The sequence below is a fragment of the Doryrhamphus excisus genome, linkage group LG15 (assembly GCF_037039965.1).
Source record: "Doryrhamphus excisus strain RoL-2023G ecotype Guam linkage group LG15, RoL_Dexc_Guam_v1.1, whole genome shotgun sequence".
In the NCBI taxonomy this organism is placed as follows: Eukaryota; Metazoa; Chordata; class Actinopteri; order Syngnathiformes; family Syngnathidae; genus Doryrhamphus; species Doryrhamphus excisus.
Window position 1 is genome coordinate 7992059 of NC_136371.1, and position 16732 is coordinate 8008790.

At 41.3% G+C, this 16732-nt stretch overlaps 1 protein-coding gene across 5 annotated transcripts in view; it reads right to left on the reverse strand.

The window, feature by feature from the left end:
• Positions 1-4951: 4951 nt before the first annotated feature.
• The window catches only part of LOC131104811 (gamma-aminobutyric acid receptor subunit gamma-3-like), a 54088-nt gene continuing 42307 nt past the window's right edge, over positions 4952-16732 (reverse strand). Inside the window, exons 8-11 of one of the 5 annotated variants that reach the window (XM_058052360.2) lie at positions 16261-16413; positions 16082-16154; positions 8041-8237; positions 6482-6628 (exon numbers count right to left, since the gene is read on the reverse strand). In XM_058052360.2, coding sequence (XP_057908343.2) covers positions 8066-8237; positions 16082-16154; positions 16261-16413 — 398 coding nt within the window. In that variant the 3' untranslated portion in view covers positions 6482-6628; positions 8041-8065. Of the gene's footprint in view, positions 6629-8040; positions 8238-9273; positions 9374-16081; positions 16155-16260; positions 16414-16732 lie in introns of those variants that run through there. The other 4 variants (XM_058052358.2, XM_058052361.2, XR_013629818.1 and 1 more) reach the window with 4 other exon arrangements.

Consider the following 16732-nt stretch of genomic DNA (forward strand, 5'->3'; position numbering starts at 1 on the left):
AAATAAAATGCACGTTAAATCTCCACCTGCAGGATTTGAAAATTGCATTAGTGCCGCAGTCTCTAATGACCTAATAAGGAGATAAGAATAGATGAGGAATTAAAGACCCAAGGCCATTGGTATAAGCTATGATATGAAGAAATAGTGCACTTGCTATACTAATTTTTTTATGTTGATAATTAAGGACAAACAAAAGAAAGTCAGAAATAGTGCTCCGTTTGCCTCAAGAACCAAAGTCTGCGAGAGAATGGCTTTAAACTGCATGCTGGGAATGAAGGGGCAAGAGATGCGCTAGTAACAATAGTGGCTAATAGCTCTATTGTAATGTGTAAATTACAGGTAATATGTTGTTATGCAGGCCTGAACTACGTACATCCAAACAATGGCGGTGCATCTATTATCCTCATCATCTCACTCTCTTTTCTTTGACAGCGGACCACCACTTGCAGAACATGTACTTTGGCTACATGGGTATCTGGAGAGTAGGATGCATGTGCGGTCCATAAAATTATAAATATTGTGTCAGTAGTTCTCGTTTCCGGTAGAATAGTCATCCAATTCAACATGAGGAAATGCTGTCTATGAAACCCGTGGTAATCCCAGCACAACATCCCATCTGTGAAGCAATCCAATGAGCACTAATGAGAATGGAATGAGAGGAATATCGAGGAGGGAAGTGTATTTTAAATTAATATGGTATGTGCTCAGAGAAGGAAAGAATTATATTCGGAAAACAGGGAGGTATCCGGTATTAGCCACACTGACATCCCTCGCTACACTGTCACAGTCTTTACAAAAATATATTTATTAATAAAACATGCTGTTGCATGCCCATTTAGATTTGAACTAAAATGATGTATTGAAATTGTGATTGTCGTATTCACATTAGTCATTAGGGGTCAGTAATGTTACTGTAATGTTCAGTAAGACAAGCACCGGACTTGATTGCTGGAAGAACAGGTTTTTATTGCAGGTTTGATTCATCTCAAATGAGACACAATAATAATCACAACACTAATAATATTCTATACACTGGCAACTGTTGCAGTTGTAAAAATTTAAGTCTGCAAATTTGTTTGCGTGCTCGATTTGGCAAAACGATACCTATAACCTAAGCCTACCAGCCCTCAGACAGTGTACAACAACATTTTGGCAGAAAATGCAAAATGCTAACACTGCGTTGTTCAAAAACCAAGGTTTGACTATATTTAAAACTGATTATTCCAAGTGGGATATGTCGCCTATTTCAATGTTGAATATTTGAAGACTCTTTGCATTCTTGATAAGATGGGAAATGAAAAATTCAGCCAGTTGTGGCAAAGCGGGTTTCATTCAGTTGCCAGTGGTGAAGTCATGGTTTGCAAGGGCTTAGTGGGAAAAATAAACATGTGTGTAACTCCTCCAAGAGCAATTCTGTTTTTTTTTGTTGTTGTCATTTTACATTTAGGACTCCAGCTGTGAGTAGTTCACCACTTGGAGGTCCGCTGACTTCAATCAAAAAAAAAAAAAACACCTGAACAGCAGGCCTCCTAATTTCCATTGAACTCCTCAATGCATAATTCATGTGACCTATGGTTCTGCTTACGTCTTACGTATATAGTGTATATTTTAAAGGTTAAAAGTCCAGTAACTTTTAATTATTAATATTGTATGGCCTTTAATGGTTTACCTATGTGTACTCTTGTCTGTTGTTTTGGTTACTGGCTAATTCCCCATTCAGTCAGTCCTGTCACTGACTAGTCAAGAGCTGAGGATGTACTCTACATCCCACGCAAGGATAGACTCCAGCTGGACCCTGTGTCTCTGAGTCTGGGTTCTGTTCACGGTTTTTCCCTAGTGGAAGCTTTGTCTTACCTCCGTTCCAAAATGCTTGACCAGAGGAGCGGGTACGAGCGTAGATTAATCGGTAAATTTAGAGCTTTGCCTTTTCGCAAGTTTCTCTTGACCAGACCAGTCTATGCAGCAGATGAATACTGAATACTGCAGAAGCGGCAATGGTCTGTCAATCACTTACTTGTCAAAAAGGACTCACTGCCAGCGATGACGCAAGAAACCTTTTTCCAGCTGAGCACGAAGGCCTCAAATTTAGAAGTAGGACTTCTATTCCTTGGGTCACGGATGCCAGCTGGTGTAGTTGTGCAAAAATATGTTGGTAAACCTCACTCCCTGATGCCTTGAGTTACGCTTAACATCGATTTGACAGCTCAGGGCTTTTGGCTTGATGCCTTTGGCTCCCGACTCTCAATCTGCAGACCTTTATTCGAGCCCGAACAAGGGGCTCGATGGACCAGGCAGATTACATTGGTGTTGTGACCCAGATAAGAGTGAGGTATAGGGGGTGAATGTAAAGTGCTAAAGTACTTTGGTAAACATCATTCCCTGATGCTTTAAGAGTCATGTTGGACATTGAGTTGACAGCCAGGGCTTTTAGCTCTGTAAACCCTGGTTTGAACCCTGATTGGAACGTGGAAACTTAGCTGGACCAGGCGGGTTACACTGGCAGGTTCACACTCCGCTGTAAATTGAAGCAGACGCAGAAGCCTTTAGGACCACAATATCTGTAAAAAGCAGAGATTAAATCTTCATGACACCCTCCACACTTTGCAGCTATAAATTTTGTCTGTAAAGACTAGGAACTAGCAAGGATCTAGCAAGTTCCACTTATTACCACGACGCTTGTTCCAACCCTTACTCTATCTTTTGTCCATCAAACACATGTGGACTCACTGATAAAGTTACAGAGCTGTTTGAAAAAAAAAAACCACTGCATTGTTCACTCTTGACCAAACAATGTTGCAAGTGGGGTTATTAGACAGACATGCCATTGAAGTGAATTTTTGGGAAAAACGGTTATACGGAGATTTATCACCTGCATGGATGCACGCTAATGCAGATCTCATGTTGATTTATGCCGCACTCCCATAGAAGCAAGGGCAGAAAGAGAAAGCGGCTGAATAGTCATCTGATTGGGGTATAAATACTGTCAGCGGGGTGTCTGCCTCCTAAAGATTAGCTGCAGTGCATGGAGCATGCAGACAAACAGCATATGTTTGTGGAGCCCGCCTGTGACAAAAATACAAAGAGACACAAAAAGAGAGGCTGTGTGCATTTTGAAAAAAGAATGCATCCGGGGTGACTTCAGCAATCAGGAATGAGGCCTAAATATTTCATTTGTCTCCAGAAAGAAGGCTGGAAAGCGTCTAAACAGTCTGCTGTGTTGACAGGATCTGGCATAATATGGAGTGAATAATAGGTTTTATCTGCGTAATGGAAGCAGACAATGAGAACGTTAATGAGGAAGGTGAATTTCAATGAGATGTACGTATTGTATATGTTTCGTCTTCTTCCCTTTGTCGGTAATCAATAGCGCCAGATGGAAGAATTTTTTTTTCTACGGGGTTGTCTCTTATAACAAAGCAACCAATCAATCTCCACAAAGGTACCACATGTCACATCAAATTCTTGATATTAATGTTAGATATCAAGACGATACAGGTTGTTTTTATGATTGTGACTGTTTGACCTGGAAACAGATTATTTCTATTTCCATTGTGGAAAAAATGGTTTGAAATCCAAACAAATCAGCCATGCTTGCATCCACCAAACAGAATAAGTTGAAATCCATGAGTTGGATGAATTATTGTTGCAGATATTGCTCTGGAGGATTTTTGACTTTCTAATTTTGTAGAATTGTTGTAATTCAGCCACATTGGAGGGTTTTCCAACATGAACCGCCTTTTTCAAAGTCATGCCACAGCATCTCAGTAGGATTCAGGTCAGGACCCTGTCTAGGCTGCTCCTAAGTCTTCATTTTGTTTTTTCTTCAGCCATTCAGAGGTGGACTTGCTGGCGTGTTTCGGATCATTTTCCTGCTGCAGACTCCAAGTTGGTTTCAGTTTAAAGTCACAAACAGCAGAATTCATGGTTTCATTTATCACACCAAGTCTTCCAGGTCCTGAAGCAGCAAAACATCCCCAGACCATCACACGACCACCACCATATTTTACCGTTATGATATTCTTTGTCTTAAATGCAGCGTTACATTTACAGCAGCTCTAACGGATGACGATGTCATCTGGCAAAATTGAGCTAAGCCTTAATGTTATTTTTGTGGGCCTTGCTGGCCCTGACTACACACCCCTGCTGATACAAAGAAAGAAAGAAAAAGAAACAGTTATTTTCCGTAGTAAATGATATGATAATGTGTTGTAGACTGATTTAGATAACTATATAGCTTGACTAACATAGTAGATTATTGCAAACGGAAGCCATCAATGTTTACACCCCATGACCATAATGCTGACTGATGTACTCCTGTCTGATACACATACTCTCTGAATGAAGCAATAAGGCATACATGTGTATAAATGCATTTGTGCACACAAACTGACACTCGTATCAATTCTCCTTTGAGGGAATTCTCACAAGGGATGTTTAATTCTGGTTCTAAGTCAAGCTTTCTTCAAGAGTACTTCATGACATGCAACACCAGACGGCTCAAATGTGAAATGCACATTGGATTTTCTCTTCATAAACACACTGGTAGCAGGCAATACTATACTTGCCTATAGTGGGTACCAAAAATCAATAGATAAATCTAAAGTACAAATTATCCCCTTTGAAGTAATCTCACTGGAGGCTACTGCACTCTCCCAGCCTTCTCCATCATGCCTCCATGCACTTCTGGAAGGATTGGCTGGGGATACGCTGCAACTTCGTCATCACGGTCATCTCGATATCGTCCACATCCTCAAAACGGGTCCCTTTAATGACATTCCTCATCCCTTATCGGGCGAGTAGGCAGCATGTTCTTCTCGGTCAGGAACTGTCGGATGCTCACGGCATCGAGAGTGTTACGGCTCTCTCCTTGTAAACGCTGTAGGATCCCTTTGTTGACGTGCTGCTTGATCGCCATCAGTCCTCGTCGACGATGCCATCAAGTTGTTGACGCACATTCCAACCGCTTTGTTTGAATGAATCTTAACAAAATGTGATAAAATATGAAGTTCTCACACAGAAACGTCACAGTACACTTGACCAAAATGATTTATTCATACAAGTATTGTACCACACGCTAGAAAACATACTATTATCCTGTTAAAAGATAAAAGACTTCCTTTGCGAGTACACGTCCATAAGCTTTTTCTTTTCCCACCATCTCTGGTGAAACGAAGTGGGACGTTAAAAAGTGGGAAAAATACCTGTCCACGGAAATATCGTGTCATCCAGTATTTTAACAGGGGTGATGAGGTCGCCAACACTGACCATGGGTCAGTGCTCAGATTTCAAAGTGGCTTTGTAAACACTGGTTTAAAACGTACGTAGAAAATAGTGATTGTTTTTTTATTAGAGTATCTGGATGTAATTGGACACTTATAAAGTGTAGTAGAAATATCAGAGGTGAAGGGAGAGTCTGTGGGCCAAAAGACAAACACCGAAAGTCACACCTCTTACAAACTAAGTACCTCTGGACAGAAACTTGTGCTGAGGCCCGATAAATACATCGTAAACTCACAAACGGAACCTCTAACATACATTCCATATGTATGAAAAAGGAAACATTAATCGGACAAACAAATCCTTTCTCCAAATGCACTATGAGAAGCTTATGTGCCAGATAACTGCCAAAACACAACAGAACAGTTAAATCGGGTTCCACGTGTCCATGTTTCCATACGTGGCATCAATTTTACATCGCAGTTGCCGTGTGAGGGCCTCCCTCCACGACCATCCGGCATCATCCATTTTTCAACACCTCTCTCTCTGCACAGTTCACAGTTCCTACTTTGTACCACAATATGTCGAACCTATTTTACAGCACCTACAGTCTGTGATTTTTCATCAGGGGCAAAAAAATGTATCGACTTTAATGAACTGGGCATGTGGATGGACTTCGATGCAAAACTCGTATTACAACTACTACAAAATACAGCAAGTTTGGTAAAAGATCCCTTTGTATTTATGCAGCATTGTCTGCTCATGAGTTGGCTTCCCGTAACAATACTCGTAATTCTGCGACTATTTCTAATGTGCCACGGAATGCACGGTGAACGTTTGAACGTATCCTGCAGTGAGAACCAGCTTTGTTTTACCAAGGAATAAAACAAGCTCGGCATGCAGCGGCGTGATGGATGAGCTAATAAAAATAACGACGCTGCGGTGGCCTTTTGCACCCTTTCTAAAGAAGGCACTATGGGTGCTCTGTCGCTTTGTGGACCCAAATACTGAAGTGCCACTCAGATGTCTGTGGTCTGCTCAGTCATGAACAGGGCCGGTCCAGTCTAGTTTATGTCTCCTCCTCCGATGCTCCCTATACGTAGCGAGTATCCTCCTCAGAATCCATCTAGAGATACAGGTAGCTGACCCAGTAAACAATGTTGAAAAGCAAGAAAGACGTTGGAAAGAAAACCCGTGAGTATGAATCTAGTTCGCCGATGTTGACGTGGATGCGCCCTTTCTTCCAACCGCCTTCTTTACATTCCTCGTAGCAGCAGAAGAAACTCTTGCAGTCTTTCCCATCCAGGCACTGGTCCAGGCAGTCATCGTCATAGTCCTGCCAGAAGAGAGCGTTGCTGGTGGGCATCATTGGCCGATGGGGTGGGTGACTCGTGCTGAACGATGCATATGCCTATAACAGGGAGACATTTTTAGACATTTTTAGACATTTGATTAGATGCTGTGTCAGCGCTTTAGAGCAAAGGTATCCAAAGTGTGGGCCGGGGATATATTGTAGAAATACATTCATTCATTCATTCATTTTCTACCGCTTATCCTCACGAGGGTCGCGGGGGTGCTGGAGCCTATCCCAGCTGTCTTTGGGCGAGAGGCGGGGTACACCCTGGACTGGTCGCCAGCCAATCACAGGGCACATATAGACAAACAACCATTCACACTCACATTCATACCTATGGACAATTTGGAGTCGCTAATTAACCTAGCATGTTTTTGGAATGTGGGAGGAAACCGGAGTTTGTAGAAATACAATTTTTTTTAAATGGCAAAAATAACCACTGTTGGGAAAATATAAAGCAAAAAACCTGAACACAGCTTTGATCTTTAATCCCTTTTGAAATGGCGCGTGAATGATGAGACTTGCTATGCAACTGAAATGCCAATGTCGATTAGCGTTTGTTTTTCGATGAATGTGGAATGATCATACCAAACTTTTGCCTCCGTTTGTCTACATTTTCCTATATGAAGTGCGTCTTGTCATATTATTCATACACTGTGTGAGTGCAACTGTGTTCTTATGTCTTTTTGTAACAAAACGTCCTTGCTAGCAATCCACTAGCTTGCTAATATGTGGAAACAACCTTTCTGAAGGGGATTAATTGGAGTATTTCTTATGGGAAAAATTGATTTGGTTAAAGTGGAATGGATCAATGACGCTAATCAAGGTTCCACTGTACTAAAAGTGAGGGTGTTAATGTTGATGAATGCATGAGTGTATTTCATAACAATCGTGGATGGCGTCACATGAGAGAAGGGGAATATACAACAGACAAAGCAACAACACCAACATACATACAAGACTTTGTAAAACGTATTGCTTTCTCCTCTCCGCATAAGATTAGCGGCATTCACACAATAATTGTTGTGTTCCATTATTTGTGGGTAGACATTGAACCCAGAACCTCGAGACAACAAGTGAGTCATGGCTTGTCCTTGATGCGAGTACAACAATGTTGCAGACGTCTTAAAAAGAGTGGGAGTCGATGATGTCAGTGGCGGCCGTGACCAACACACTAAAAATCAAAATAGACAACACAGCAGTTTATCGAAAATGTTTGTTCATGCTCAATATTTGTATGAATTGTTTAGTTGACAATTCATGCTACCATCCAAATGATAACATGAACTGCCACCATTGAGATACTGGTGAACACCCACGCAACCACGCTCAATGATGGCACGACCACTGAGGAGGCTGCTTTGGGTCTTTTATTCAGACATCTGCAATTAATTGGTTAGCGTAGACCCATCACAGGTAGCAAGGACACAACCTTTTGTGCTCGTTATTTGTCTTTATAAAAAGCTTACCATTTTTCGCATCTTGGCCGGGGGTCTACGTATAATATAGGAGCAGTAGTTGAGCATGGCGTACTCGATCATGGCGGCGAACACAAACAGGAAGCAGACGGTGACAAACAGGTCCATTGCTGTCACATAGGAGACTCTGGGCAAGGAGTTCCGAGCCACGGTACTCAGCGTAGTCATGGTCAGCACGGTGGTGATGCCTGGTAAGGTCAATGCAAGATGTGAGCCAACTTTTTCCCCACATGGATGCAACGTATACTGCATACTGAGGTTCTTTCATAACCTTTTGAGTTATAAATTATTACATGCAGTGATACCTTGGTTTAGTGAGATCGAATTCAATAGTGTTTCTCACCTTCTTTATGAAAGTGCTAGCAATTGAAACTTTCATTGGCCCCATGGAGCCTTATTTTGCAGAATGACATTACAGTAAACCTCGGATATATCGGATTCAATTGTTCCCACAGGTTTTGTCCGATATAAGTGAAATCTGTTATATGCGTATACCGGATTTATATCTGGTATATGCGTAAATCGGATTTTATCCGTTATAAAAAGGCACTTCCTTGACTATGTTTCCAATGTACCTGGACTGGGCAATGAAAAGAGACGTAAGGTAATGAGAATTTAACTTTATTGGACTCTGAGCATAACAAATTGTTAATTAAGCTAGGCCCTGTTACGCCCGTCAGGCCTACGTTATTTCCAATAGTGAGGTTAAGATCTCATTCACTGCTGTGCTAGTATTATTGATGTCACTCACTTTTATATTTGTCCTAAATCTGGAGCCAGGAGAAAGACACGATGCGGCCATCCGATATATGCGAGGGAAATTGGAACAGGACTGGAGATTTTGTCCGAAATAGGCGAAATCCGTTATAAAAAATCCAATATATGCAATGAATTTTTATTGGAAATGCATTACAGAAAAATTGGTTCTTTTTTATCTGTCCGTTGTGAGCGAATTTCCGATATATCCGAGTCCGATATATCCGAGGTTTACTGTAGTATGCGGCAAACTTACTAGTTTGTTACGTGTAGTATTAAATTAAAATTAATATTAAAATGCTAAACTTTCAACAAAACATGAGTTAGGTTGCCAATTGCAACACATTTCATAACAACAAAAAAAACATAGGCATGTATCAGAGAACTGAGGATGTACCAGATTTTTTTTAAGACTTGTATGCTGTGTACAAAAAGCATGTATTGTCTTGATCTTCTTGTCATACTTAATAATTGCAACCTTATCGCTCAGCATTGCAAACGCTTCACCACATCGATAATGACGTCATCTGAACATTTGTGTTGCTGCCACTGCAGGGACAGATTGAACCTGTTGGATTAAATGATTCGAAATTAGACCTGGCACATCACATGCCATTGTTAAAGACACTGTGTACGGCCTCAGTGGAGTTAAATCGATTCATTCAGTGAGTGATGTTAAGAAAGAGAGTGCGGTGGAGTCGCACACCGAGACACGAGCGGCCCGTTTTGTCATCTGTGGCTCTTTATGCCGCGTCTTATCCGTGCCCTTCTTCTTCCCTCAGCCTCTTTCATCCTCATCTCCTACATGTTGTTCATGGTGCTGTTTTCACCCATCGTTTCCATAGAGACGAGTCTATTTCAAGCTACTCTGGTCTCGCGCGCGTCTTTGCACGTCCTCACTCGTTACATTTAAGGTACATGAACAAGTCTCGTCTGCCTTCTCAACTCTGTGCACATGCAAGGTGTTTGGTCCAGTGTTGCGTGCACTACAGCTTTTCTCCATCAAATGAAGACCACTAATCTCATTTTCATGGTCCCATTCACTCTTTGGGAATCGTCTCTGTGTGATGCCATGGCAACCGTGGTGATGCCATGTCTGCACAGGCTACTGAAAACAACCTGTGGTGTAGGAAAAGCTGCGGCTCATATGCCAGAGCACATGTATAGTTAGCTAGTGTGATCACAGCAACTACAAGGACAAATATGCTGTTTTCTGTTTCATCACAACCTCTTATTGGACAATATGCAGCCATGGCATGATGCACGTTTCGGGCCAACATTACTTCACGATTCAGATATATACACATATCGTTACATTTGTGTGTTACATTTCTGCTCTGGCTGCTCAGTACAATATTTCTGTCAAAATATAAGTGCAGAAAGAATGGAGTTTACTGAACATAAAGTGATGTAGCCTTTATTTAAAGGTAGGGATGTCCGCCGGCTAATATTGGCATAAACATGAGATATCAGTTTTTCTGCCAATAACGATATCGGCATGCATGTGATGATGTGCTTCCATTATTTACCAGTTTTGCCTTTGGATTGTAAATATGTAATATTCAATGAAAGTGCTAATGAAGACTCATATTTAAGGTATAAATACAAGTGTGTGTTGCTATAAATATGTTGGAGTGCTATAGTAGCTGAGTGGGCAGCAAACAGGAAGTGACATCAGGGTTTCGGCTTAGCATGGGTAGTAGTTAGTAGTAAATTATTGTGCTTGCTGTGTGATAATTCTAATTTACCATAAAAGCATATTGCTCCGACAAGCAAGTCTGGTGCTTGTGCGTCACACCGAACATTACAGTAACATTGCTGACACCTAGTGACCCCTGTACATATCATGACAGCCATGTTTAGCCATGTTTGAATGTTGCCTTATTTAGGCAGAAAAAACACATAAAATCTGCTTAAATGTGAATAATTTTGACTAAGAATATTTGTATATATATATATATATATATATCGGCATATATACAGTGAAGAAAATAAGTATTTGAACACCCTGCTATTTTGCTATTTCTCCCACTTAGAAATCATGGAGGGGTCTGAAATTTTCATCGTAGGTGCATGTCCACTGTGAGAGAGATAAACTAAAAAGAAAAATCCAGAAATCACAATGCATGATTTTTTAACAATTTATTTGTGTGATACAGCTGCAAATAAGTATTTGAACACCTGTGTATCATCTAGAATTCTGACCCTGAAAGACCTGTTAGTCTGCCCATTAGAAGTCCACCTGCACTCCATGTATCATCCTGAATCAGATGCACCTGTTTGAGGTCGTTAGCTGCATAAAGACACCTGTCCACCCCATACAATCAGTAAGACTTTAACTTGTAACATGGCGAAGACCAAAGAGCTGTCCAAAGACACCAGAGACAAAATTGTACACCTCCACAAGGCTGGAAAGGGCTACGGAGCAATTACCAAGCAGCTTGGTGAAAAAAGGTCCACTGTTGGAGCTATCATTAGAAAATGGAAGAAGCTAAACATGACGGTCAATCTCAATCGGAGTGGAGCCCCATGCAAGATATCACCTCGTGGGGTCTCAATGATTCTAAGAAAGGTGAGGAATCAGCCCAGAACTACACGACAGGACTTGGTCAATGACCTGAAAAGAGCTGGGACCACCGTTTCCAAGGTTACTGTAGGTAATACACTAAGACGTCATGATGTGAAATCATGCATGGCACGAAAGGTTCCCCTGCTTAAACCAGCACATGTCAAGGCCCGTCTTAAGTTTGCATATGACCATTTGGATGATACAGAGGAGTCATGGGAGAAAGTTTTATGGTCAGATGAGACCAAAATAGAACTTTTTGGTCATAATTCCAATAAGCGTGTTTGGAGGAAGAAGAATGAAGAGTACAATCCGAAGAACACCATCCCTACTGTGAAGCATGGGGGTGGTAGCATCATGCTTTGGGGGTGTTTTTCTGCACATGGGACAGGACGAGTGCACTGCATTAAAGAGAGGATGACTGGGGCCGTGTATTGTGAGATTTTGGGGAACAACCTCCTTCCCTCTGTCAGAGCATTGAAGATGGGTCGTGGCTGGGTCTTCCAACACGACAACGACCCGAAGCACACAGCCAGGAAAACCAAGGAGTGGCTCCGTAAGAAGCATATCAAGGTTCTAGCATGGCCCAGCCAGTCTCCAGACCTGAACCCAATCGAAAATCTTTGGAGGGAGCTCAAACTCCGTGTTTCTCAGCGACAGCCCAGAAACCTGACTGATCTAGAGAAGATCTGTGTGGAGGAGTGGGCCAAGATCCCTCCTGCAGTGTGTGCAAACCTGGTGAAAAACTACAGGAAACGTTTGACCTCTGTAATAGCAAACAAAGGCTACTGTACCAAATATTAACATTCATTTTCTCAGGTGTTCAAATACTTATTAGCAGCTGTATCACACAAATAAATTGTTAAAAAATCATGCATTGTGATTTCTGGATTTTTCTTTTTAGTTTATCTCTCTCACAGTGGACATGCACCTACGATGAAAATTTCAGACCCCTCCATGATTTCTAAGTGGGAGAAATAGCAAAATAGCAGGGTGTTCAAATACTTATTTTCTTCACTGTATATGTATATATGCCGATAAATAAAATGAGTTGTTATTATTAATGTTTACATCCATCCATCCATGATTTAATTATGATTATATTGAAAATATTGAAATATTTTCATTGAAATAATGGTCTTTTTGTACATTCACTTGTTTCTGGGTTACACCAAGCTCTCATTAAGAAGAGCGGCAGGTTCACAGCCATTGGCTTCTCATTGAAAGTCTTATTTATGCTAATTGTGTCATGACACATTTAAATAATGTTCAACCGACTGATATAAAGGTTCTACATGTCAACCACAATCTAATCTGGTCAGTGGTGATTTAAAGCCACATCTGTCATGCGGATCCAGTCTGACATTAATTCCCTTGAACTTTAAGTGTGTTTACTCAACCATACGTTCATGTGTTGACTATGGGACACTGCTTTGCTTTTTCCTTTGAAAACAGCTACACGCTTGTGCGGAAAAAAGAAAAAGCTCCCACTTCTCCTTGTAACCCCATTTAAAGGAACGATACCACCTGAGTTTATCTCTGTGCCATCATCCCCAGAGGAACACTGTCAGCGCTTCAGCTCTATATTTGACGTGTCGCCGCGGACAAGTGTTTGTGTGAATGATGGCTCTTCCCGGAAAATCTTGGCTTTAGAGCAGCAACCGTAAGGACAATTTATTGTTGTTTTGATGGTGCAGGTTTCACCCCTCAGTTGAGAAGTGTCATTGATGTTTAAGCCACGGTGGTAAAAAACACATGGATGGCATCAAGGCACATTTATTGTAACACCTAGTCAAATTTTGTGGATTAGGGTGGATTAATCTATGATCGTTATTAATCTGATAAAAATTTGTAACGCAATTAATCCATCTGCAGTGCAGTACATCACAGTTACGATTATTTGTTGTCATTCAGCCACATTGGAGGCTTTTCCAGCATGAAGTGCTTTTTAAATGGGATTCAGGTCAGGATGTTGACAAGGCCACTCCAAAGTCTTAAGTTGGTTTGAGCATGAGGTCACAAACAGATGGCCGGATATTGTCCTTCCTAAAGGTCTTGGAGATCATCAAGATGTTTTTGGGCAAACTTGAGACGAGCCTTAATGTTCTTTTTTTCAGTGGTTTCCGTGTTGGAAATGTCTTCTTATGTTAAAGTCATAAACACCGACCTTAACTGAGGCAAATGAGGTCTGCAGTTTTTTGGATGTTGTTGTGGGGTCTTTTGTGACCTCTTGGATGAGTCGTTGCTGCGCCGATAGGGTCATTTTGGTTGGCCGAAGGTTTACCACTGTTCCATGTTTTTGCCATTTGTGGATAACGGTCTCATTGTGTTTCACTGGAGTCCCAAAGGTTTAAGAAATGTGTTCAGTTGTGTTGTCATCGAGAAATATTGAAATTTATTTTGTGATCTGATAGATTTAATTGTAACAAACATGCCAAAAAACAAGCAATCAGCAACTCTATGATTATTCTGATTAAAAATTGTAACTGTTTGACAGCACTATAAATATTGTCTGAAACTTTAGTGCGTAGTGAAGTTAATGCAAGCATCGGCAACTAGCAGTAATATTAGCACCAGTATTATAATAGATGATGCAAGGTGGCCATTTTCCTTATTTTAGGGGCATTTTATGAAAGTGCATTTCTAATAATCTGCTAAACTACTTCGCAAGATGTCATGATTGCATGTTTACTTGTCTGTCTTGGACTGTACATCGACAGTTTTTGTGTCATGAGCTAGGTCTAATTCCCATTGCTTCTCTAAGCGCCATCTGATTTGCACAGACTGGAGTCTAATGGAAATCAACCCCAGCTCGGTTCTTCTACTGCCAGCCTGCTGCTCCCCAAATGTCCTGCTTCGAGGAGTGGTGGCTAAGTGACGGTTCTTTACAAATGCCACCTGGGGGATGTTAGCAGCTTGTCAAATGGCGTTGCCCTGGCTGGCTCGGAGGGTGGGATTCGGCATCATCACCTCCCCTATTGGAGTGAGCCGCCTCCCTCTTTCTGACATTTGTCTGTGTCGCTTGGCGTCAAAGGGCCACACTTCACTTGGCATCCTTGTTTTATGCCTGCCTTTTTTTTCTTCCTCCCTCTCTTATCTCGCGTCCCGCCCTCTAGCCTTAAGATCAGCTCTCTGTCACGACTTGAAAATGGAGGCGATGTACCGGAGAGGACAGGGTAAATGACTTTGGGTTGTTGAGTTGAATGGGGATGTTTATCAGGAGTGGGACACTCTGCTTCCCAGTGCTGTCTGTTTGTTGTGTTCTCTGAAAGAGATCACAAGCCTTTCTCAGCTTGTGGTCGTGTATCACACCACCTCCCGTGTGCTGGGAGCGTTTGCTGCCTTGAAAATGGCTTGACTGGGGATGAAGTCCATATGGACAATACATGTACATGGCTACTTTAAAAATGGATATTCACATGGCAACACATCACATACTCATCAGAAGTCCATATCTCGATATAGTGACAGATGAGTAGTAGAGTACATTTCCACATAAAACGATGTTTTCTTGAGGACGAAAGGCTGAAACACACGGAAACATCTGAGGCTGGCAGCATCAGCTCAGCACAAATTCAATTACCATGAAATCATTTCCAAATCAAAGTCAATTTCGGTTAAAATCAAAACAGGGATGCCTCAGTGAATACTCCACGACGAGTCAGTCTGTGATGAAGTTTTCCAATCAATCTGGACTGACTGTCTTCTTTATTGCCGCAGGGAGGTTCTAGGTGAATTTCTGTGACATTCACTGATGAGGCTCAGTGGGGCCCTGAGTATTTCCAAAATGATTACAATATATAAGGAATCTAATAAGCTGGATGGATACATTTGAGTACACATTTTGATTAATCGATAACCATAATCACAATCTATATCTGGCCTAAAAATCCTGCAGGGTATACTCTTGTATTTTTTCATGTATTTCTATCTTCTGTGTGTTCCTGCCAGTGTAATCTACTTCCTGCTTCCCATCCTCCAAGCTCCTCATGACGGCACCATATACTCCCTAGTTATTAGTTCTTGTTTTTTTCTTTCATGCCCTTTTCATTTTTTGTATCCTCTTGTTTTTTTTCCTATATGCGGCATTTTTAAAAACTCTTGCTGACTGAAACCTTTTGGTCTGGCTCTGGGATCTTTACTTTAGCCTTATTAAACTATTGACCAAGTGGTTAACACACGCATGCTAATGACTGTTCAGTTGTATTCATCACAATGGTGAAAGCTCATTCAATACCAAAGAACTATATTTGAAGGCCACAAGGGAAACAAACCAAAGGCTAGGCTGTAATGATATGTAGTCTTCTACCCTGGTCACCAGGTGTCAGTAATGTTGTAATGATGAGAGGAAGTACCATTCTAACGTGTTGGAATGTTAATGTATATTTATATATATTTTCTCTTATTATGTTTAATATATTGCTGGGCAATATGAGCGTAAAGGTGACTATGGGGTGTAAAGTTATATATGCAGTTTATTGGAAGATAGATCACATTTGTACAAAGTGTGGTATTTACAATGTTGACCTTTCTTCTCCAGAATGTCTGCAATTAATTGGTTTCTGGAATTTGCTCATTACAACGATACAGAAGCAGTGTGCATCACAAAAATGAAAACTCTATTTGTCAGCACATCAAGTGAAATTCTTTCAGAGACACACATTGTGGGTGTACACATACTTCATGCGTTCAAGCTCACTGGACACTCACCTCGATAAGATCACTAAGGACAACATCATCATCCACAGGAAAGCAAATGAACAAAGTGCAGACATGCAGCACACTTCAACATGCAGAAGAAAACAAATGATTAGTTACTGAGCAGTTGATGGGATGCATGATGCTAAAACAGAGCGGTCATGCACAGGCGCGTTACACCGAAAGCTTACCTAAGGCCGTCCTCGCCGGCGTGGCGTCACTCTTGATCCAGAAGGAGACCCAGGACAGGACCACAGTCAAAATACAGGGGATGTAAGTCTGGATGGTGAAGTAGCCCATCCTTCTGCTGAGGTCAAAGTACACCGTCATCAACACATAGTCTCCTGTTGGAAGGAAATTAGAGTAAGTCACATAAACATGGTGGATTCAGTTAGGATGAATCAATTTTTAATATTAAATCAGATGTTTAATTGAGTCCGAGTTCCCTTTTATGTAGTCAGTGACAGTGTAATTGCTAATTATTTGAAAGTTGATGTATAAAGGCTTCTAATTGCAACAGTCACTTGACTGCAGCGCGGTAATGACCTCTTAGAGTAGGACCTTGACGTTGAAGTTCTACACTGTTGGAAGTATTCCGCAAAAAAGGAGCTTTGTGATGTGCTGCCATGAGGCCATTTGAAAGGGAAAAGATGAGTAAAACAC